Below are 24462 nucleotides of genomic sequence, written 5' to 3' on the forward strand. Positions count from 1 at the left end.
AGAGGTATAGTTGAACAGTAATCACGCAGCACATATATTTACTGCAATGAAAACACACACATTTGCCCTAAGCATGTGTAACGCACCCTCTTCTTTTATGAGGGAAACATTCCAGAGTTTTGGAGCTATCCCCAAACAAGGATGTCCCCTGCTCACATCCCTCTCTGAACACAAAGACTTCACCTCAATATATTGGGGAGGAAAAATATACTTTGTCCCTTCAAATTTAACACACATGAATATATATAAGGTGACATTAAAATGAATATACCAGATTGAACTTTCCTGCCATAACACGTTACTTTAATACTTCAAATAATTCAAATAATACTTCAATAGGAAGTTACACACATCATCATCAAATGTCAAGTTAAAACACATAAGCCAGATAAATAGAGAAAAGAATAAACCCAGCCTTAATTTAAATTGTTCTATATAACAATTTTTTATCGAGTTGCATATCTAAGGACTGGAGGTAACCATTTAAGTGCAGGCAACAAAGAAAATAAACATGGAACAAACATGAAATGTCATTTGTCACAAGTTACATGAATACATAACAGAACATGTTTAATGTGCAAAGTATTTGACTTTGGACTGCGCTTCTTGCAAAATTATAGACAAAACAACTAATCACATTAAAACATTTTTCTTAGGGGCGTGGTTGCTCATCTCTTACTAACTAGAGAGTCCTCAGCAGCAGCCTGTTTTGGTATATTATCTGTAATATTATCACATAACTGCCCTGGTATCCATATTTGGTATCTGGAAAATGAAAAAAAGATAGGAATATATTGTACAGAATGAGAATATCTTCCAAGTGTTTTATTCTACCCTTAAATTGTGAGGTATGAACCACCTTGGTTTGATTGTGGTTTGCCAGCTTCTTATTGTGGTGGATTTAGGAAAGGGAACAGGAAATGTGAATTCTTGACACGATGTGAATAAAAAGAGAACAGGTCCAACCACCTGCCAACCACCATTATGTCCATTTTTTGGTGACGTCAATATTTACATGTCCCAGATGTGAAAGTGCTGGTCTGCTCCAGCAGAGAAAATCGGAGTGCTGTCAGAGTTTATGGCCAAGTGCAAGACTCGATCAGAATGAGCTGAAAAAAATTCAGAAACGGTATTAAACTAGGACATCTAAATACGTTATTATGATAAACAGGTGTTACGTCTGGTTTCAATTGCATGTCATAATTTGTGTCACATAGTACAATATTTTAGCAGCCATCAATGCAAAGATGCATATTCACTTAACAGTAAATCACTGTGTAGTTTGGAACATTATACCTTTTTAAAGTAGTTTCAAAGAATGCCTAATATCTTCAATTGATGTGAAAACTCATACCAGAAATGTCAGTTACTACTGATTGGTTTCTGAACAAAAAAACGCCAAAATGAACATAAAGTGCTACTGAATAATGAAGTGAAACAGACTGGCAGCTCAAAGATGTTCAGGCTATAAATCACAAACAGATAAGTTGATAAATATAACACAATTAATTAACATTTAGAAAACAAAGAAATTCAAAAGAATCTTTATTGGATTTTAAAAGAATGGTTTTCAAATGTCACATTGACTGGAAACCCAGGATATGAATGACTCAAAATGGCTCTTAAATATCTCAGCCATAGATGACAGAGCTGCAGGTCCAACTGTCACACTAATGCTGCTATATTACTCAGCATCTGATGCAATACATTTATTCCTATGTGGCTGTTGTGAATGTGTTTATGGATGTTATTGCACATTAAATCATATTTCATATTCTCTCACCTCTGAGCTGGTAGAGGGGGCTGAGGGAGGGAAACTCTGACGACCAGCAGGTGACTTGATGATGAGGCAGACCGTGACCTGTGACCAGATATCTCTTCTTTTCAGCCCAACGTAGAGAACAGATCTGCAATTTGAGCCATTAAAAACAGTCTGTCCAATATTTATACCCAGTCAATTGCTACATGTTGAGAGTTAAGTACCTGAGACTTTGTGTTAGCTGATGTCACACATGTCCCCAAATCTGTGTCCCAGATTCTCAGCTCTCCATCTTTCAATCCGCCTCCGGTGGCAATCATCTTTCTCTGCCATGGACACCATCCCATTGCCTTAACATACAAACACAAGATATAAGAAAGCACACACAAAGGTCAGCGGATTGTCTGGTTGTTTAAGCAGACCAACTATTGAATGGTTGCAGGATCAACTGTGTTTTTGAAACCTCTGTAACAACAACATCCTTTAACTAGCAGCATGGTGCTCAAGTTTGCACAAGCTATTATTAGTCATCCTTAAATCATACAGCAGAACACACAGTTGCTGACAATGTACGAGTGTGATTGTGTCAAACCCGTCTTCCACCTGTAAATGATGCAGGTATTCTTTTGCAAGTGACATTTGGTACAGACATTTATGAATCCCTAAGGATACATGATATTAACATTGGTTGTCTTATGACGTTTTGTCTCGTGATACTATCACTCCAACATTTCAATTTCCAATACTTTATGGCCAAATACTTGCAATGTTATCATACAATCATACAAAATGAAGTTGGAAAACACATAAAACATTACCTGCTAAACGTTAGCATGTTTACATTGCCATTTTGAGCGTATTAAACAACCGGCCATTAACTTTTGGGTTTAAGCACCAGAGAGCCACTAGTATGGCTGTTGACTTGTAGTCATCGTTATATTATAAAAGCGTACGAAGATGTGTCCTCCGTCCCTATTTCATTAGGTAGATAAGATACAGTGCAAATAAAAAGTATTCATGTTTTATTGTTTTACAACATTATATACAAGCCTTTTTCTTTCTTTTTTTTTTTTTTTTACAGTGAACAGTCCAATACCACTGTCAAAGTTACAAAATACAACTCTACACATTGATCTAAATGAATTACTAAGTATTAAAAGCACTACAATAATCAGGCTTCTCCTCCCATCTGACAGGCAGGAGTTTAGCTTACACTGACCTTTACAGCGCTGGGCTGTGTCATCGTAGTGATTGGCTGGTGTGACCTCGTGACCCCTGCGATGTCTCCGTCCCATATACAGAGGAGGCCCTCTGTGGAGCCGCTGGCCAGACAGTCCTCTCCTGGGGCCCACTGGAGGCTGCAGATCGCCTCCTTCTGCACAACGGCACCCACGAGAGGTGAAGGAGCCCGAGGGTCGAGGTGATGGATATGCCCGAGAACTGAGCCGCTGTAGGGTTGTAGAAACTGTCATTAATGCGTGAATACTACACACTTAATATTGATATAAACTGTGATTCCCTTTTTTACAACAGCTAATTTTCGTTTTGCTTAAACATTGAAACAATATAGATTTGAATACGAATGTCATTCCTTCTTTATTGGAGTTTAAAGATAATACGTTATTTTTCAGTCCTTAACTTTCATTTTGGGTACTTAAAACACACACCTGCTGAGTAACTGCTGTTTCCAAGAAAGAGCCATCACCACAGACTGATGTGACCACAGACGCCTCATACTCTTCTTTTGTTCAACATCCCACAACTAAAAAGTCAAAGAGACACCACAAACAGTCATTCTGCTGATTCAACTAGGTGTGACACTTCCCCTCACACAGGCCCCCCCAGACCACAATTTGTACAAACCAGTTTCTAAGCCAAATGTACTCATTTACTTTAAGCTCCAAGGCATTTACCTGCATCTCCCCTCGCCTGGTACCGATGCAGAGAGTTCTGCCATCTCTGCTCCAGCTCAGACACGAGATGGTCTGAAGGTACGCTAGTCCTGGTTGTGGACTCGGGGCCAAATGTCCCACCAGAGCACGAGTTTCTGAATTCCAGAGGTAAACAGAAGAGCCCAGTGCTAAAGCAATTATACCATCACAACTGCAGTCGAGAAGATTAGTGTCTGAAGGGAAAAGATGGAAAAAAGAGAGAAGGGCTACTGAGGAGTAATACTGACAAACTTAACTGCTGATTGACACACCATCAGATAATTTAGACCGGACACTAAAAGTTCCCTTTTTAATTTTTCACATTGTGTTTACTGGTTTAACTGTTGTATTGTTTTTATTTCCCAACTTGAGGGTGTATATCATGTTTCAAAAAAGTCCTCATATTGGCAAGAGTAGTAGTAGTAAATGTTGGCGACTTTATTCTTTATTATTATGATAGCCCAAAAGTGGTCATATGTGTTAAGCTCATACTGTTGCTTAAACTTGAAGTGTCTTTAATGCTAACTGACGTATGACAGTTTACTTGGGCAAAAGTGAAGTGAAAACTCAATGGCGAACCATGTGCTAATCCACCGTTGCAAATAGTACCACAACAAATACACTATTTCCTCCTATCAGTTGCTAAAAACTCCAGTCTTAGTGTTTTAGGAAATAATAACACTTCGCAGGATTAGTATGTTTTCTTACAGTAGTCGTTCAGCAGTGACGGTGTCGCCAACTTCAGCACTGACTTTCCACACTGACTGACAGAAGTACTGTCCAGAACAGCAAATGGCTGCAAAGCATGTGTCCTCTCATCAGAACCTGCATGGAAAAATGTTACATAAAAACAGAGTTAAAACATACACACACACACACACAGTTTCACACCCAAAGCATTTTACTTTGATTTACTGCTGATAATGTCCATTGCATTTATTTTCACTCACTGGAATCAAATCACTTCATAAGCTCTACAAGATGGACTAGTGATGATGTACAGATACAATGATATCAGTAAACAGGAACATAAACAGACCTCCCACAGGCTGCACACAGTCTCTGCTACTTAAAAACATCTCTGCACGTTTCTTGTTTACTGGTATGACAGCATGCATCACCCTACAAGTCATTCAGATCAGATCTTTTTGTAGACCTTGAAGTGCTGTAGGAATGTAGTGAAAGCCAAAGAAAAAATTCATGCTGTACCAGCCTGTTGAACATTTCCATGTTCATGAATTGCTGCTCCCCAGACCAATCCCTGCAAAAGAAAAGTTAGAATTATTACAATATTTAGTCTTTTACAGTCTTTTTTTGTTTGACCTAGTGATCTCATGGCTTCATATTCCACCTCAATCAATTTAGCAAAAAAACAATGTTTGTTTTTGCCATTTTTAACTGAAGCGTCCAAATAACTTTCATTGTTAGGGTTCCTGCCTTGTTGCTCACTTTTCAACATTTCCATTGGTATAATAAATCCCAAATTAAATGTATAACTTTATTTACATAGAACCTTTTAAAGTATAGGTTAAAAAGTCTCACAACCCACTGGAAAAAAATCAAACTCCAGTAGTACAAGTTCCTTAAACAAACCTGCTCTGGGGCATTCTTTGTAGCAGTCCATTTCCTGGCAGTGAAGGTGTGTTGTGTGTTTGGAGATGTGACACCCCCACAGTACGATACGCCTCCTGCCAGCTCTGTCTCTGAATAGGAAAGATGATATCAGAAAACATAAAAGCACCAAAAAATGCTGCTCTGAATCCACACTCCATTTGAGACTGATAAACATAATGGTGAAAACCACAAAGAGTGGATACATGAGTGTGTGTGTTGCCCTAAACAAACATTTGGGCCTTTGGACCTAAAACAAGGACAACGACTATGTGACAAACTACAGTGTATTATATTTTAAAGGGGAGGGCTGTGCAGAATTGTGCAAAAATATATTCAGAGTGCTGAGCATCAACATGGCTCACAGTTTTGTAATGCATAACGTTTGTGGGGTGGATAAAAGTCATTGTCAATGGGCCTTGTTCGTGAGGCCGGTAGCAGAAGGGAAGAAGCTGATATAAGTATTTGTGTGTGTCTTATACATTCTTAGCTTGGGGTTTGAATAATACCATGAAGGTTTCCCTGCAGATGTCTCTGTGCTGGTTCATGGTCTCTCGGAGGGGAGTCCAGCTCCAGTCTCTGGCAGACTGCCTCCAGATCAAACCTGGGCTCCCTCTGCCCCCCAGTGGCCAGAGGTGTGCTCGCAGCTGGACCCTCACTGCTGCTCCTCTGGATGATCCTTCTCCTGAACCGCCTGTACGAGACGTGATGGCCATCGTTTGGTCCCTGGAGAGACAGAAACATGATTTTAACAGAAATAAATGCGAGTCTTAAACATCTCAAATACTGCAAACTGACACCAACTTCCTACCTCTGCAAACTCAAAATACCACAACTTTACTAGTGTTAAGCTGGCAGTGTTCACAACATGACGTCCGGTTACGTTTCCAAGTAAAAGCATGGTAAATGCCTTTTAATTGCGAATATAGTGTAAGAAGAAGAAATAAGAAGGCTACTCACGCTGGGAGGCGCAGTCAGGTTATAAGCGTCCGCTTTTCGGCGACCATTTATAACACATTATTGTAAGCACATAGGCTAATTTAACTTTTAGAGCTATTGATTTGTTTAATTTCTGCTTTACGCCTATTTAATATATAAATGTAGCCTAACCTAATGTTCAGCAGTATCTTACTCGGAACACCCTAATAAAAAGAGTTGCACAAATGTGTTAATACTAATGAAAATGAAATGATTTTTCATATTTTAGGGGGAACGATGCAAAACATACCAAACGGAATCATGAAAATACTATTTTGGATTGAGAGGTTTAATGTCGCAATGGAAACGCATTACCTTTACGATGGCACTTACAATGCTTTTTGAGTGGATCACGTTTACTGTTCTTATTTGGAATGGTATAGAGAACCGCAGTGACGCGTCATAAAACCCGGAAGTAAACTTCTTCTGGTTCCTTCGTCAAAAACCAATGCAAATTCTCCATAGGATTTTGGAAAATAGCTCGAAATAAGGTCTGTGGTTGACACACATTTTGTTCAGCCGGATAATCTCCACATGTCAACCCTACTTTTCTAATTTTTGAATGATAAATCTAGTCGCCAGAAGCGAAATGCTAACGTTATGCTATAGACGAACTACAAGCCAGTACAGCAGCAGGGTCGCACGACTTCAACGTCACGCCAACTTAAGATCGTTTCAACTGACTTGCACTGAAACTGCACTTTGAACACTTTAAATATATTAACTAAATTAAACTGTATACCCCGGTTATCTAGGCCCTTTTTTGTTTGTTTAATGTATACCACGTTTATCAAGGCCCTTTTTGATTTGTTTTATGTATACATGTCACACTGTTGGAAACGATATTTCGATATTTCTGGATTTATAACACATGTAGAATTTTTGACAATAAAGCTGACTTTGACTTTCGCACACTTGCATATTTTAACAAAGCTTTTCATTTTAGCCACACTGAATTTAACTAGAAGTCATGGCTGTGTCAATTACCAGTCTGATATCGTTTTACAAAGATGACAAGAAGAGTGTAGATAGGAGAGAACCACTACAAGTCAGGACACGTAACAGTGCAGCCTAGATGAAGGTGTGCTTACCGGTGTTGTCAGGGCTAGCATGAGGGACAAGGTTTATAGTGTCGGTGAGTAGTGATAGCAAGAGTACCGTTAACCTAGAGTTAATTTATTCACATTAATTCCCATCAACAAATCCATTTTATGGGTCACATGAAATCTTTATTAGGCAAGGCAAGGCAAGTTTATTTATATAGCACTTTTCAACACAAGGCAATTCAAAGTGCTTTACAAAAAATGAAAGACATTAAGAAAATGGCATTTAAAATCAGTCATTAAAAAGAAAAGCTAATAAAAGAAACATTAAAAGAAAAAATACATGGATAAAAGTTACAGTGCAGTCTAAGATATGAATGGTTCAATTAAAAGCAGCGACAAAAAGAAAAGTCTTCAGCCTGGATTTAAAAGTAGTAAGAGTTGCAGCGGACCTGCAAGTTTCTGGGAGTTTGTTCCAGATATTTGGAGCATAATAACTAAACGCTGCTTTACCATGTTTAGTTCTGACTCTGGGGACAGAAAGCTGACCAGTCCCTGAAGACCTGAGAGATCTGGATGGTTCATAATTTAGCAGGAGGTCAGAAATGTATTTTGGTCCTAAACCATTCAGTGCTTTATAAACAGCAGCAGTATTTTGAAATCTATTCTTTGACACACAGGAAGCCAGTATAAAGACTTCAGAACCGGAGTGATGTGATCCACTTTCTTAGTGTTAGTGAGGACTCGAGCAGCAGCGTTCTGAATCAGCTGAAGCTTTCTAATAGATTTTTTAGTGAGACCTGTGAAGACACCATTGCAGTAGTCCAGTCTACTGAAGATAAAAGCATGGACACGTTTTTCCAAATCCTGCTGTGACATTAGTCTTTTAATCCTAGATATGTTCTTTAGGTGATAGTAAGCTGATTTAGTAACTGTTTTAATGTGACTGTTGAAACTCAGGTCAGAGTCCCATGACTACACCTAGATTTCTGCTCTTTATCTGTTGTTTTGAACATTGCAGACTGAAGCTCAGCGCTAACTTTTAAACGTCCTGCCTTGGCTCCAAAAAACCATTACCTCAGTTTTATCTTTGTTTAATTGGAGAAAGTTCTGACACATCCAGTCATTGAATTTGTTCAATGCACTTACTCAGTGTTTGAATTGGAGCATAGTCTCCTTGGTGAAATGGTTACGTAAATTGTGTGTGTCATCCGCATAGCTATGGTAACTTATTTTGTTGTTCTTCAATTATCTGGCCAGTGGTAGCATGTGACGTTAAAGAGAAGAGGCCCCAAGATTACAAACACACACCAGAAAACAACAGAAATATCCATGAAATAAACATACAGTAGGCTATAACAATTAAAAGGGATAATTGGGAAGGCATTACAAATGTAAATATATTTTTTAAATAATAAAACAATCCACCACCACAGGGTATCTACAGGAGAAGAGGGAATTATCTCCACAAAAATGTGAATGCCCATGTGGAGAATGAAATGCAGTCATGCGGCTGCATGAGCCATCTTTGCCATCCACAATTTCAGCTGCACTGACACCCCCTGTCAGTGGAAGAAGCCAAAGGCAGCTAAACGTACAGCATTCAGTGGAGGATATTGCCATCAATCACTATTATTAGTGTGCTAGGCAGGAGATGCACCCGAAAGCTCGGCCGCCGAAAACATTAATCGGCTGAAAAGGTTACACAGGCACATTTCGGCTCTCGAGCCGAAGAGGGACTCAAGCACCTGTGAAAAACATACTCAGCTGAATGTCAAAGAACCTGGGGTACATTGGGCAAGCTAAGGCGTTGTCTGAAAGATGCAACGTAGGTCAAAACGTGGGCGCAAGCAGACGGCGAACCCAACACATGCTGGCTGCTGGCTCAGCGAACCAACATGTCTCCGAACTGGAGACATTTAAAATGATCAGGAAAGAGGCGCGGACTGCCATTTGCTAAAACGTGTTGAGCTGAATTTTCTCGAGTCAAGGGTGTACCCGCAAGACTTTTCCCACTTCGGGATTACTCCACACTTGCAATGCAAAAACAGGACACTTGATGCGGAGTAAGATCAAATCACAGGACTATCAGGAACAATGTCAGCGGCCTCAGGCATCACCACTGGAGCAACCGAAAATGCAGGTCATGAGTCAGGATGAAGGGGGCATCTCCAATGGCCTATAGGTAGAAGGCTGGCTTATCGCTTTATCTGGAGCTAAAAGTGTTCTAACGGAGCCAGGAACCATGACAATTAAGTAAGCATTGCAAATCTAAGGCGCTGTCAGTAAGGAAGGAGAAACATTCAGCCTGCGTGAGGAACACCTTAACTGGCACCAAGATGCAAGGCTGAGCAGACCACCTCACTTTGCAGATTTGAAAAGAGAAGAAATAAAAAAAATTGTGACGTTTAATTACATTTACCGGCCTTTGCAATGTTGTGGTTGTTAGAGTGTTATGTTCCCCGTCAGCTCGCTGTTGGGAAGTAATAAATATTAGGTTAATGCGGAAGTCACCGTCACATAAGAGCATTAAGGACATACAGTAACATAGGCTAAAAACAAAACATCAAAGATATAAACCTTGCACCTTAAAGCTCGTGAACATTTCACATTTGACATTTTTAAGAACATAATTGAACTAAAGAAATAAAATGGTAGATAATCCATATTGAAAATAGGCTGCCAGCTGCACACTAATTATAAAGTATATTTCTTGAATTAATTAAGATAAGATGATTACCNACAGACCTTATTTCGAGCTATTTTCCAAAACCCTATGGAAAAAATGCATTGCTTTTTGACGAAGGAACCGGAAGTGCTAAAAATGCTAACTTACTTCCGGGTTTTTGGACGCGTCACTGCGGTTCTGTTGGCTTCCGGTATCGTGCTAGTGTTTTATAATTTATATCTGTGTTCCTCTTCCGCTGGTCCGCCCCGAGATTTTATGTAGGAGCCCCCGCTAACTCCTCGGTGGTTATTGCTAGAAAGGATCCGTCTTGTGTAAATATGACGTCACGTTGTCGTTGTAACTCTCGTTGGAGCGGCTCGGAAACACTTCTACAGCAGTAACATGCAACATACACATTAATGCAGCAGGATAACAGTGAAACACTGAAAGGGAACATTTTATTGCACCAGGAGCTATCTTGGGACTTTTACTGCGACAACTTTGACTTGCCTGTGAATAAAAAATAAATCATAGTGTTGGTGATCTACAGTGTTGTCATTCTTCTTTGAACAGCAAGACCGCTAACACCCTATTTCAACAATCACACTCCCTGTAATTGACATAATTAATAGATAGTTTAGCTTCTCACCATCTTTTGCTGTGGCCCACTGATGTTAACGATTGTAACTGAAAGGCTGCCTGTCAAACGTAAACATTCAGCATTATTGCAAACTCTCGCGAGAGTTTTACATTAGACGGATCCTTTCTAGCCATAACCCTCCTCGGTTTGTTCTTCCCCCTCCAAGATGGAGGCCTTAGGGGGCTACCGCACAAAGTCCTCCAACCCAAATGCGAAAAAGTTGACAGTTTTATTGAGCATGACAGTCGGGGTCGGGTGTTTGTTTCTCCTGCAGACTCAGCTTGTGAAGCCGAGGAAACCAACTGATTTTTACTCGTTTGAGGTGAAAGACGCGAAGGGGAGGACGGTGTCTCTGGAGAAGTACCGAGGGAAAGTAAGTCCACATCATCACCAGTCATTTCAGTTTGAAACAACATCTGTGCAAACTCTAAGTTATCCAGTGTCAGTTTGTTGTGTTTTTCATTGAAATTGTAGTTTTAGCACATAACAGTTACACCGTGTTTCTCCTGTACAGGCGTCTCTGGTTGTAAACGTGGCGAGTCTCAGCGAGCAGACGGAGATGAACTACCTCTCATTGCAGGAGCTGCACCGGGAGCTGGGCACCTCTCACTTCAACGTGCTGGCCTTCCCCTGCGGTCAGTTCGGGGACACTGAGCCCGGGACCAGCCGGGACATCGAGGCTTTTGCCAAGTCCACCTACGGAGTCACCTTCCCCTTCTTCAGCAGGATCAAAATAATGGGCTCAGAGGCGGACCCTGCCTTCAAATTCCTCACAGGTGGGCATAACCACATCTGTCACATCACATTTTATTTTATTTGGGTTAAGATGATAATTGAATGATTTATGGAATGACCCTACCAGCTGTCTGGCAGGAAGTGCAATCTGGACCTTACTTTCACTGCAACACAATGACCCGTGGCTGCAACTCAATTTTAGTCAATAGTATTCAGTTTATAATGGAAGCCTTTGCATTATGAAGCTGCAACAAGTTTTAACACCTGACTTCTATAGATAACTGTCATGTCCCAAACTAAATATACAACTAAAACATATTTATGCTTCCTCATAGGGAAAACCTAATGGTTAAGTTTATATGTAGTCGTGCGTGCATCTTAAAGAACATCTGGAAAACTAGCCTGTGAACTTCTGAGGTTATTGAAATGTATTTGATACCTATTTATAAAAACTAAATAGATTTGGGCTTAATATTAATTTGTATACATGTTTAATTTATTGTAATGATAGATAACATTAAAGCAGCTACTCATTGTATATTCCATTCACTTCAGAGAGATCTATGTCAAACTGTACTGATTATTCAGTGTGTGAAGTGAGTTATATCGACCTTACGATAATACAATTATTTGTCAAACCGTTTATATTGTAGTAAAAGGTCACTTTATTATCTTTGATTTTTGAATCAATGCAATGAGGTGTCTTGAGTTGAGAACAATTACTTATGTGGCAAAGTTGCTGTTATGAGGTGTGATTTTATTTGATACTTTACAACATTAAATTAAGTCAGTGTGACATAATCAGGAGCAATAATCTATATTTTACAGTTTATTAATAAGAAGCACTGGACAGGGAAGAGCGTCATCAGCGTTCCTTGCTTATATTTAGGTTAGATGCATCATTAATGAGTGAATACTAATGTGTTGTGTTTCAGATTCTGTGCAGAAAAGTCCCAGGTGGAACTTCTGGAAGTTTCTAGTAAATCCAGAGGGTAATGTGGTCCGATTCTGGCGAACAGACGAGCCTATAGAGAGCGTTCGAGAAGAGGCCACGGCGTTGGTGCGAGAAATTATCGTAAAGAAACGGGTGGAGCTATGATGGAGATGGATACGGGACACATCCAAGTGTGTTGTGCCCATATTCCCTTTGCTTTGATAGCAATGAATGACTGAACGCTGAGCTGCTACAGTGAGGGTGGTTAGTGAAGTCTGGCTCCAGAAACTTGCCGAATGAAAATATCAATTTTCAGTCATTCAAAGATAGTTGGAGTGTGTGTTGGTGCGTGGGAAACATCGGTTAATAATGACAATCATGATGAACATTCCTTATAATGACCACTGCTGCAGCCAAAGGATTTCCTAGCCATTGAAGTGTTTGATTTTTCAAATGTTCAGTTTGCGTTTTTGTACCATCTTTTTCAAATGTTTACATTAAAATCAAATTCTTAAGTGAAGCATAACTTTTTAGCCGATTTTTGACTGATTTGAGACCTCAAATTGTAAATCACCCATTGATGACGTAATGTGATAGGATTACGTCATCATAGTTAATTGATTGGGGAGCTGAAGATACTTTGTTCAGTTTAAATAAATCCACATTTTGAATGCAGAATGGTGATGCCAAGTTGGATGCTAACTTGCAAGTATTGCAATAGAAATGCATAGTGTCACTGTTATTTTGTATTCTAAAGGTGATTTTGTTATTTGACATTACTTAAAACAGTTTTTTTGAATGTCTGCTATAAGTCACAAATCAACACCTGCAACTTTGAATCCCAACTTGCTGTTTAAAATTGAAGTACATTAATTGCAGCATCTCCTGGCTTGTTGGTGTGGGTTTGAATGGAAAGTTGGAGGGCAGCAGCAGGTAAGCTGGCACACAAAGAACAAACCAGCTAACAAGACACTGCCTACCAACCACCCACAATATGAGCATTTTTCTTTTTGTATCTTCCTTAATCATTTTTTTCTAGCTCATTGTATTCCAGAAGCTCAAGTATAAAAATACCAACATTTATTGGACATCCTCTACTGTGCAAAGCTTCCTAAAATCCTGATCTGCTAACATAAAGTGCATGAGCGTTCAGGGAACAAGTGATAGACGTAGTCAAATGTAACTGTTAAGGTAGCAGAGCAGTGTGAGCTGTTGAAAGCAACATCAGCTAACATTACACTGCCTCCCGACCAGCCACCACTCCCCAATCATCCTGCTGTAAATGCAAATGAATAGGTTTGACTAGGTTGAAGTGATGTTGAGTTGAATGTTTTGACATTGTGCTGAATGTCCAATTTCAGGGTTTTTTCATTCAGTCGCCTCCAACCTTTCCCCGGCTGTTGACTTTTCATTTCCCCGGTGAATGAGGTGTGATGTTTGAGTTGTGTTGCAGCAGCAGTGAGGAGTGTAGCTGACAGCTGTCAGTCAGTAGCACAGCCAGCAGCAGTACACTGCCACACTGTCACCACCAGATCAGAGGCTGCCACAACATGTAACCTTTTAATGCACATTTCTTCAACATTTCCCCTCTTACCTTGAAGGGACAATGGCTTCTCTTTCTGGCAAAATCTCGCAGCATTCTTCTCATATTGTCCTGGTTATAAAAACAAGAAGACTTTCGTCAAGGTGATGCTAAAACAATATCTTTCGATTAACTTCCTTAGGTGAAATCTGTTTGTTTTTCAATCCATTATTAATAAAGTCGTGGATTATTGTATTATACAATGGATCAAAGTCAATGTGTTTTTTTAATCAATATTGAAAAGCAAAGCTTAATTTTAGACACCGCCCTGTGTTTAGAGCCCTGTGTTTTAAGGGGTTGCCTGGTAGCAACAGAGCATAATGTGATTAAGGACATAGCTTATGTATCAGGCTATTTTTATATTAGTTTGTACTCACCCAGTCTTTCGCTTCTTCGCTTGCTGGCTTCATTTCCAGTTGTAATGACTTTGCGTAAAGCAGCAGGTCCTGTCTCTGTCCTGCCTGGTGCACCTGCTGCTGCTCTCCTGGACGGACTGCTCCTAAATACTCTCCCCGGGCGCACGGTGGAGCGGGAAGCCCCTTCCTCTGCTCTGCTATTGGCGCTTCAGGTTTGAGTTTGTTTTTCATTAGTTCTTGTCAGGGATTCCCTCCGCGTCCTGGTTTCTACTGGATACCAATAGACACATTGAAAAAGAACAACGCGGTAATGTTTTCAAGGTGGAGGCGGCAACATGTTATCAGTTAATGACCCGGACAAGGACAAACTTATTTCTTTAGGTCTGTCAACCTCTACAGATTATAACCTAACTGCCAGATTTATGTCGTGAGAAAAATAATGATTAATGAGTTGGTATTATTATAAGGGAAATACATTGATGGCTAAGATGTATGAGACATTTCAATCACAAGCCATTTAAAGCATGAATCGTGATAAAATATTTAAAGGGAAATACGAAGGAATGTAAAGGCTATAGGCCTTTTCAAAATAAGATTTTCCTCAATAATGGGCAGGGAAAAATAAATAAATCATTTTATAGTAACAGTATATTCTAGTATTGTTTATTTCGTCTTATGTTAACAAATTATAGACATTTTAGCAGTTTATAGGTTGCAAATGGTAAAAACGTAATAAATAAAATAAAATTCGTGGATAAATATTTTTGTTTTATTACAACTTCACTGCAATTATAAGGTAATACAAGTATAAAGTGGAATAACATTTTACTTAACAATACAAATATAATAATACAAATAGGCTATGTGTAACTTTTCAGAATAAAAACACCAACAAAATAAATAATGCATGCAGGTAAATTAGTATGTTTTGGATAGACATGGAACTACTCTTTTACAATAATCTGTTTTTGCGGGAAAAGGCTGTGTGTCCGCGGGCCACACGTTTTAATGATGATCTGCTCTGGCGCTAAGTGGGCTGAACGGCGCGAGGAACGCACGTTCGCGCCATCTGCCACTTCCATATGCGCCCACACCGGGCTCGAGCCTGACTGTGCGAGAGGTGCGTGCATTAAGCAGCACACGCACATCCATCAGAGCTACTTCAACAGGCAACCACAATGCAGTCATAACAAATCACATAAGTCTACTTTTGAAATCGTCCCACCTTAAGTTTATCCACACAGATCAATGTATAATGTTAAAGGGCATTATTCACATCTAGATTGATCATACATTTATTAAAATGTATTGCTATATTATAAACAATCGTATAGTGCTGTTTAATATAATCAGACAACACTGCTAAATGCTGCTTTATTTGTGGGTGTGTTAGGCAGTTTGTTTGTCTTAATTGCCCATATGGCATGTTTTCTTCATTTTATGACTTTAAAGTATAGCCTATTGTAGCTTGCGTTAAAAATACACACTTATAATAATAATTCTTTTTTTTCCAGTTATATTTGCCTTGAGACCTTGAGCAGTCAACAACATCCCTCCCTCCACAGAAAAACGAATATGAATATGTTTCTACCCGCGGGACTTTGTCTGAATGGTATACCCAATCCCTCTAGGTTTGGCTTCAGTCACCTTAGAAACTCATTGTGTGTGTATTTTCCCTTTCCCCTCCCTTATTGTCCCCCGCAGTTTGGCGGTAGCTTAACCGGTCAAATGTGTCACAACCAGTTTAACAAAGGCCGGCCTGCCCGCTCTCCCCGGCGCTGCTGGTCAGTGACACGCGGACCTGTTTGTTTGCAGTAAAAGTGGCTCAAGGAGCGCCTGGGTGTGAAGGTTTGAGGTATGACAACAAGCGTCCAGTGTGGTTTACGTTGGCAGCTGGGAGTTAAATGGTTAACAATAATCATGTCGGGTCAACCAGCGTGGTCAGGGTTAGTCAGACCATTGTACCTCGATTTTATGGGTGGAAAGTTGGCCTACTATTTAATCAAGTAGCCTAGCATTTTCAGGTACTTGTAGCTACTTGTATAGTCTACTGCAATTCAGAATGAAACATTGCACTTTTTAATAGGCTACTTTAGTATACGTTTATATATTATAACTTCAAAGATTTAGTTAAATAAATACAATTATGATGGTACAATTGAATTCTATTAATCAAGATAAGACCTTAATAAATCACAAACTACCCAAGCAAAAATAAACCCCCACACACACTTTGTCAGCTGCCACAATAAAGTAAAGCCTCATATATACAGTATTTTGATATATATTAAACTGAAATGTGAAGTTAAGCATGAATACTTTAATATTGGTATGTAAAGGGATGCTAATCCTTGTGTTATCTTATTTGACCAATATTTTATTGAAGAACCTTCTTACACTGTGCATTTATAAGAGCTGAGTACTTCAGGACTTACACAGTTGTTTTCAATAGCCTATAAACCAAACTGCTACATGTTAAACAGTTTAATTAACCAGTCATTCAGCTTTCAAAGACTTTCTTCTGACATAAGCTGTATTATAATTCAGATAGATCAGGCCACAAACTCTGATCAGGCTCTTCTTATCTTTGTTTATGTTGTCACATCCTATTTCATGACAGTACTGTCAAGTGTTGCCATCCCAGGGCTGCAGTGCTGCCTTCATGCTCTAAAGTAAAAAGGCTCAGGTTTGGGGAGTTTAAACAGGTGTCTGACCTGAGGTTCGACATTATCCTCTGGATTGGCCCGCCTCGCACCATCCCATTTTTTTTTACAGCTAATGCCCTCAACCGTAAGGTTAGAGAAAGATCACATGCAGCCTACATATACCAGAGGTCAGAAGGTCACATACTCTTAAAATAATTGAATCTCTTCTTCATATTTTGATTTCCTCTTATTTCCTTTAACTGTCTAAATTATGATTTATAATCAACGTTTTTCTTGAACCTTTCTCATGGGGAATACTTTTTATACACCTGTTGCCAACAAGATTTAGAAGTCATGAATTCAGAAGACATTTTTCTTTCAGGAACGAATGATGTAAACAAGGATGTTAGCTGCAATGCATCATGACATGTGCCCTTTTTCAGACCACACAGTCACCCAGACACAGACAAAAGGAAAGGAAGTCCTTAAGGTCACAGGGTCATATTTGCTTCACTGCTCAAACAAGGTAAGTTCACATTGAAAACAGTTTCTTTCCATTTGTTTGAACATCACCTCCTTCTGTGATAAAAATCCCTCCAATACAGCTTTATAATACACAACTTTTATTTCAAAGCTTATAAAATCATTTGTTATTTTTCAAGACAAAACATGTTGTGAAGTGTAGAAAAAATTGAATTGCTGCATTGTTTGGCTCGATTATAAGATTTTGAGTGGTGTAAACAGAAACACAATGAAAACAAAAGCTGTGGCAGTATCATTTCCTTTGTTAGGCAGCTGACTGATTGGCTGACAGGCCAAATCTGTCTGAGAAAGACATTGAATCATTTACAGATCTCCCTATAGATTATAAGTTAGGCATTAACAGTAACTACCACCCACACTTCCTTCCATCACTAATTAGAAACATTAATGGATGTAATTGTATATCTTTTAACCATAATTTCAGCTGTCGTTGGGAAGCCAGCGGAACCGATATCCTCCTTGCTGAGTCCTCGAAGTGAAAGCACGTCCATGAGGAAACACCTGAGTCCTTATGGTGCTGTGTTCTCTCACAGACGTTCTGAAGGATGAGACACTCTCTTGAAGCTTTGATGCATCCATCGTCATGCTATTGTCTTTTGACATAGAAGTCTTTAGGCCTGAGAATGCACCAAACATGCGTATTGTCTCTGATTCCTGTGGCAGTCTTGTTCCAGTAGCAGCGTTGTGCAGGACGGCATTGCAGCGTGTGCTGACGTCCCTCAGCATGTCCTCCACTGTGTCAGAAGACTCTGTGTCATATCCTTCATCCAGTCGTTGACGCTTACAGGGACTCAGTGTAGTTTTATCACCGCAAGGTATGACTTGTTCTCTTTGGTCCCTGACTGTCATCAGTTTCTGAAGACACACGTATATAGAGATTAATTAATACAGGGTTAAACATGGGTCCAGGATGAAACTGTGCAAAGGGTGCTTGGCTGTGCTTGTCTCAGCCATGAACTCACCTCAAGCACTGAGGCCAGGTGCTTAGCTCGGCTGGCCAGCTGTCTGAGATGAAGGTTTCTCTCCTGAAGGCAGTCAATCTCTTCTTGTTGCCGGTGTAGAGTCTCGTGGAGCTGCAGGCACACAGACACATATGTTGAGTCATGCTGAAGGGAATCATTACTCAAACAGAGGGCTTTACTTAATTGTGCATGTATACGCATTTTGTTGTGTTTTGCCTTATTGATGTTTATTTTATGTAATTTGAATCATAACATTTGCTCATTGCTGGTTTACACAAACTCTCCTGTAAACACATATCAACCAACTGGGAAAAATAAAAAAAGAATAGTGTCTTGTCCTAGCATCATGTTATAAAGTCTTTACACAACAGAAGGACCATGATTGAGTAGAAACCTGTCAATTGATTTATTTCATCATGTTCATTAGCAGGGCTGTGTGTAATCATCCATCAAATCTAAAATATTAACATTGCACCATTTAGATCCACCATAACACAAATCACATATGACTATTACCTTATCATGTGCACCACAGTTATCAAGTAAAAAAGGAGCATATAGTTGCCACAGTGAAGTTTTACCTGATTGTTGACTTCCATAGAGTCTCCGAATGCCCTGCCTTGGCACTGGGCGATGCCTTGCCAGGGAGCTCCATCTTGGACAGATGGGTCGCTCGCTTCTGTGAAAGAGTGGCTCAGACTCTCCACTGGAGAGAAATACTGCTGAGGGGTGAGGAGAGGTATGACACATCCCAGAAATGGCACCAGTTCAGCTGGAGACAGATTACTCTCCAGCGTGGCAGGAGAATCTGACAGATAAACACACAACATGGGAGAATTTTAAGGATTTCCTCAATGTTAAAAATACGATAATAATAATGATGAGGATTAAGATGAAAATACACTAGCACATATTTAGGATTATATATAAATGCTGCATCTCCACACACTATTTTCTTTGCTTACCTGCCATGAAATCCAGTGCATAATCTCCGAAGTCTTGGTCATCTGCATCAGATTCATTTACCTGTTGGCAATTGAAATGTACGATTAAATGACAAATTGTAGATTAAACACATAGTCGACAGAGAAATCATTCATGCCCCTAACCTGAAAGTCCCACCACGACCAAGCAGGGTAATGTGGCGGTATGGCAGAACATGTATAGCTCATCATTTCGGTAAGTGTTCCGTCGCGTGTTGTGATTTTAGTGTTGAGCTGTGGCAAAGAGGCAGCATGTGAACAAAATATGGGAGGTCCGGCCAATTAGCGGTAGTCTGCGTGTCATGAGCAAACTACAATCTCATTCGTGCATAATTCCAGCACATCGTGTCAAACATTAACAGACGTATCCTGATGCAGATCTGCATCTGATTTATCACCCTTCTCTGGATGATCGATGTGGTGGTAAATGCGATGATAAATGAGGTGTCACAAAACCATGAGGTTTCTAAATAACAATAACGCATATATTTCTGATACTATGTTTTTCCTCACCTGAGAGCAGAGGGAGTCGCTCTGCCGTCTCACCACAGACGCACAGTCTTCCAAATCATTCCATGCAATTGTGGATAAAGCTGTAACAAAAGAAGGGATGATCCATGAGTGAACTCTCGAGAGCACCTGATGTAATTATAAGTACACGTGTTAAGGAAGTGCCTGAAGTTAAACAGAGATGCATATACCTTGTTCAATGATGCAGGGGAGCTCGACGTACACATTGATTGGACTGCTGCTTCTTGGCACCATCTTATCCTGCAGGGATAGAACGTATGTTAACACCACTTTCAAGAGCTGTGTGCATCATTCTAAAGAGAAGAATGTCATACCTTTCTGTTTCCTGCTGCCCTCCTCCCCTGTTGGCTCATTTGGTTTGGGCACCCAGCACCGAACAACTTCATGTCTCTTTGCATCTTCATCAGCTCAGCTCTGCAGGACTGAGTGTTCGTGGTTTGATTTAAAGCTAATATAGACGAAATTCTCCCGGTTTGTGTCTCTCCATGCCGCGGCCTCATAGTTTTGGCCCAATCAAATGCACTTATTTGGTCTCCAGGGAGCGATGGCGTCCTCGGAGACTGAATTGGTGCCGACTAACGGTTTTTTTTCTGGTGTGAAGTGTAACTGGTACCGCGCGTAACGGCGCCATTACAGCAGGTGCTCTCTACAGACCTGCTCTCCCTCCTCCTGCGGCCAAATATCCCCTGCGCCGAGCCAGAGGCGTAAATAGTGCCTGGCTTAATTTATCCACGTCTGTTTTATACAACAACACACTGCTGCCTGCCTCACAAGGCTGACCAGCCCGCCAGCACAGTAGAGACCAATGCCTTGTCTCTTATAGCCACATAATTCAGTGCGTAATTATTATTCCGCTGTGCGTAAAATGTATTTAGGTCAAGGTCTATTGCAACATTTAAAGCAAAGTGGAAAAAGGAAAAGGACATTTATAGCAGACAGCTTAGTAAACACTCGTGACAAATACCTCTATTAGTAAACAAACAAGAGTAGCCTTGTTGACCCTTAACGCTGAATGCACCTGTGTGGTCGACACTGTGTCAGCAGGTCGAGATGCCACGCGTAATGGATTATCAGAGAAAGCCCCCTCAATTGACCAGGCTGTGTTGGCACAGTAAAGAGTGATGCAACGTCAAGTAAAGAGGATGGTAAACTGGGGTCCGGGCAAACAGTTACAATAGACAAGATTTGCATTTGGATATATGTCAATCTGATATAATGGGCTCTTGTCATACTGATCATAAATGTTACAGAGCAATAATTTATGCTAGTGAGTTTACCCCCTAATCAAGATAAAGAGGACATCATCAACTTTCCATTTTAAGTGTTGATTGTATATTTAAATTGCATGATCTCTCATTCATGCCGTGTCATCCATGGCCAGAGTTATATCAAATAAATGCCTTGTGGTTTTTCATCATATGTGAGTTATGGCTCCACATTTTATAATCCATTCAGAGACAAAACGCAGATAAAATTACTGATATTTTATTTCATAATACAACACAACAATGAATCACAGTACAATTTTCCAGATCCTTCATGTTGCAACAGTAACATATCTTCAATAGCAAAAAGACACAGTAAACGGTGACTGATAGAATAAAAATGAACAGAATATAATAATATACTTTATTGGTAAACATAACCCGTATCAGTAAAATAAATCAAACTATTATGCTGCATTAACATTCCTTCAGATCAACATAATGAGGTAAAAATGATGATTTGATTGTATAAACATCAGACTTCACTTTTGAAATAGTAACCTTCATACAACCCGCCCGGAGAATATAAATCCCAATGAGGAGGGGAATAAGTGATTTTGGTAACATTTGACTGGTGGCACACTTGTCACATGGCAGACATCATTTCCATTGTCTCCTGGTTTAATGACACCAACAGCAACAGGTTCTCTTTGCATTCCTGGGCTAGAGTGTGCTTCCCCTGACTCACATACAAGAAGTGGCCCTTTACTGCCTGAGAGTCTGCCTCAGATAGATCAGGGCTGTCAGATGGTTGGGTACATAGTTCATCAACAAAATAGCCCCACTTGTCCTGTAGCTGGATGGCTGCATGCTCAAAAAACCCTTGTTCTGTTGTCAATAACTCACTGGCTATCCTCAGTGCACAGCTAGCAGTCAAAGATGGTGGATATTTGTTGAAAGCATAGTCTGCAAGGCTTAATTCGCACACCTTTTGTGCTAGGCTGCTGCACTGCCCGGATCTCTTTGTGTCTGTATTTGTTCTTTCAAATCTGCCACCACCTGTCTTCTCAGACTCAAGCTGGGCATCCTCAATGCAGTTGGTGTAATAGTCTAGGAAGAAGGCCAGTGTAGGTGCAGAGAGGCGGAAGTTGAGGCGGAGGAGGATGAGACACTCCAGGTTGCATAGCTGCTCCTTAGTGAAGGCGTCACAGCACATTGACAAGAGATGGCTGATCCGCGGTGAGAACACCTCTACCTGGGTAACACGGAGAAAATAAATGTTATAAATAAAACAAAATCCCCAAGTTTTTGTTCTTAAAGCTTCTACAACTAAAATACACACCTGTTTGCTTGCTAGGAGGAGTGCAGTGACACCCAGTAGCTGGAAGCAGTCAGCAGCCACTGGTGTGGTAACCATGAACCTATCCATGATGTTCACCGCCAGGCAGCAGCACTCAAAGGACAGATGGAGGTGTTTGTGTACGGGGATGAGCCAGCTGACAAGCTTACAGCGTGCTTCTGTAGTCAACTGAAAGTAAAACACAGACTCCTTTAGAAACTGAAAGAAAATAGGATTTTAGTGAGCGTGACTTGAAGTTGCATCTGATTGTCCCTTATAAATGTATTTGAAACCTTTTCTGTAGCCTTAGTTTAAATACAAGTCTTAATCCTGCATTCAGCAACTTTGTGTTCATTTCAGGAGACTATGATTATACTGACAGCATAATCAGAGATATTAAGTAGCCTAGTAAACTATGGTTTGCAATGAAAAAGTAATCTCAATTGTCAAAGTTGGTGCCACATAACGAAACTTATATATAACGTTGACATATTGTCTGTCTTAACAAACTTAAAGGCTGTTATCTCAGGGGCATATGAGCCAGATGGCAAAATATTTTGTTTAGGATTGCAGGTGTTCATAGTTAATACAGGCTTACCATGTGGTTGTTAGAAACAAATAAAAATAAATAGAGACAGACAAGTAGCCTAACTCATACAATTGGTTAAATAAATTACACGTTTTGAGTAATGGTTTCCATAACTGGCTGAATTTAAGTGCAATATGCTAGACAAAAATATACTAACAGTGCATAAAGTCAAACATGTGTAATAGCATACTTGTGGCTGGTGTGCCAAGCTTTTGCAGGAATAAAACCGCGCCTCTTTGTCCATCTGAATCTTGAAACCGATGTCCCCGTACTGCATGTACCAGTTAGACAGCCGACCAGAAGTAGGCTCGTCTGAACGCAGAGGAGACACATCTATCCGAGCCGGGGATGAAATCGGGGAGGACCCTAAATCTTCCTCGAACCCGGAGTCACTCAACTTGGACATGAATGTCTGCTTCCTGTGCCGGGCAGGCTGCCTCTGATGGGCCGCTGTGAGCGCTTCTTTTGAAGGAGATGCGCAAATGGTGCGTCTCCGTTTCGAAACAGTCTTGGATCCGTTCACAAATGACACCATGTCCAATATAATCGATCTCTAACTGGAGCTTCTACTGGCTTTGCATAACTGAGGCCAGGTCTGACAGAGCAGCAGTCTCCTGGATGTTGCTTGTGGGATGGAGGTGTTGGGTGAGGGGAGTCTGGTTTGCGTATCACTTTTCCCGGGGCCATCCCCGCTCCTGCAGCGCACCCTTCTCCTGTCGCCTGGGCAACCGAGGCTAAACAATCACTTATTCCAAGTAGAGTTAATTAAACCTTGAACCATATGTTACTGCTTGCTCTCTGTAGGCCTATTTCATGCTACAAAAAGGATTGGGCAACGTCAAAATGTAAAAATACAACAACTATGCATCACATGTTGGCTATACCCTGATGTTTCACTTCATGAATATCAAATGTACATTCACAACAATGTAGCACCTGTGTGACTTTTTGAAATGTGAAATGCTGTGCTTTTTTTTTTTACAGGAGTTATCTCATATTTCTCAATAAATAACTCAAAACCATATGTGCCTATTATGTTTTGGATTTTAAAATGTAGGCTATTTTAAAATGTAGGCTACTTTACTTGTTTGCATTAATTTTGGCCTAGGTTTTTTGATATGTATTAAACCAAAACAATGTTTTTTGCACTGTAATCAGATTGTTATTATGATTCAGTAAAATGGTGTTGTTAGTTGCACATAATACACACGTGAAAGGGTGTTGTAGTGTCATTGGCTACTTGCACATGATATAAATATGTTGAGGTGTTCCACATGTGGTTAAATAATTTAAATGTATTATTTGTAAAAATATGGTTTTCCTACAATTTTTGTACCAAACTATTTTATCTTATTCAGAGTTATTATTCTCAAAATAGTAGCCAAGTGGAAAACAACCGTGTCATTGTTTATCCATAACAATGGCATT

At 40.1% G+C, this 24462-nt stretch overlaps 4 protein-coding genes across 5 annotated transcripts; 1 reads left to right on the plus strand and 3 right to left on the minus strand.

Annotated features, from left to right (window-relative positions):
- Positions 1-292: 292 nt before the first annotated feature.
- Positions 293-14359, minus strand: LOC104960604 (cell division cycle protein 20 homolog B). The gene is made up of 12 exons (XM_010788681.1): positions 14259-14359; positions 13894-13953; positions 5811-6027; positions 5284-5393; positions 4900-4951; positions 4399-4515; positions 3673-3884; positions 3427-3521; positions 2979-3207; positions 1984-2109; positions 1784-1907; positions 293-1109 (listed from the first exon to the last, which is right to left on the minus strand). Exons 1-12 carry the CDS (start codon positions 14289-14291, stop codon positions 1012-1014), a joined length of 1473 nt encoding a protein of 490 aa, XP_010786983.1. The 5' UTR covers positions 14292-14359; the 3' UTR covers positions 293-1011.
- On the plus strand, positions 10732-14067 carry gpx8 (glutathione peroxidase 8 (putative)). The gene is made up of 3 exons (XM_010788679.1): positions 10732-11003; positions 11145-11406; positions 12301-14067. The coding sequence occupies exons 1-3, from the start codon at positions 10797-10799 to the stop codon at positions 12462-12464; spliced, it is 633 nt and encodes a 210-aa protein (XP_010786981.1). The 5' UTR covers positions 10732-10796; the 3' UTR covers positions 12465-14067.
- A 3141-nt stretch (positions 14360-17500) lies between the features above and the next one.
- mcidas (multiciliate differentiation and DNA synthesis associated cell cycle protein) lies at positions 17501-20299 on the minus strand. Of its 2 annotated transcripts, XM_010788682.1 has the most exons (8): positions 20216-20299; positions 20072-20141; positions 19884-19963; positions 19497-19604; positions 19353-19413; positions 18969-19195; positions 18388-18498; positions 17501-18280 (listed from the first exon to the last, which is right to left on the minus strand). In XM_010788682.1, the coding sequence occupies exons 1-8, from the start codon at positions 20297-20299 to the stop codon at positions 17846-17848; spliced, it is 1176 nt and encodes a 391-aa protein (XP_010786984.1). In that variant the 3' UTR covers positions 17501-17845. The 2 variants fall into 2 exon arrangements, with proteins under 2 accessions (XP_010786984.1, XP_010786985.1); XM_010788683.1 differs by lacking the exon at positions 19497-19604 and having other exon boundaries at positions 17503-18280.
- Positions 20300-21443: 1144 nt separating this feature from the next.
- Positions 21444-24046, minus strand: ccno (cyclin O). Its single transcript, XM_010788684.1, has 3 exons — positions 23225-24046; positions 22449-22634; positions 21444-22361 (listed from the first exon to the last, which is right to left on the minus strand). Exons 1-3 carry the CDS (start codon positions 23567-23569, stop codon positions 21753-21755), a joined length of 1140 nt encoding a protein of 379 aa, XP_010786986.1. The 5' UTR covers positions 23570-24046; the 3' UTR covers positions 21444-21752.
- Between the last annotated feature and the right edge of the window lie 416 nt (positions 24047-24462).

The sequence above is a fragment of the Notothenia coriiceps genome, unplaced genomic scaffold (assembly GCF_000735185.1).
Source record: "Notothenia coriiceps isolate Sejong01 unplaced genomic scaffold, NC01 NC01_scaffold00032050, whole genome shotgun sequence".
Classification (NCBI taxonomy): Eukaryota; Metazoa; Chordata; class Actinopteri; order Perciformes; family Nototheniidae; genus Notothenia; species Notothenia coriiceps.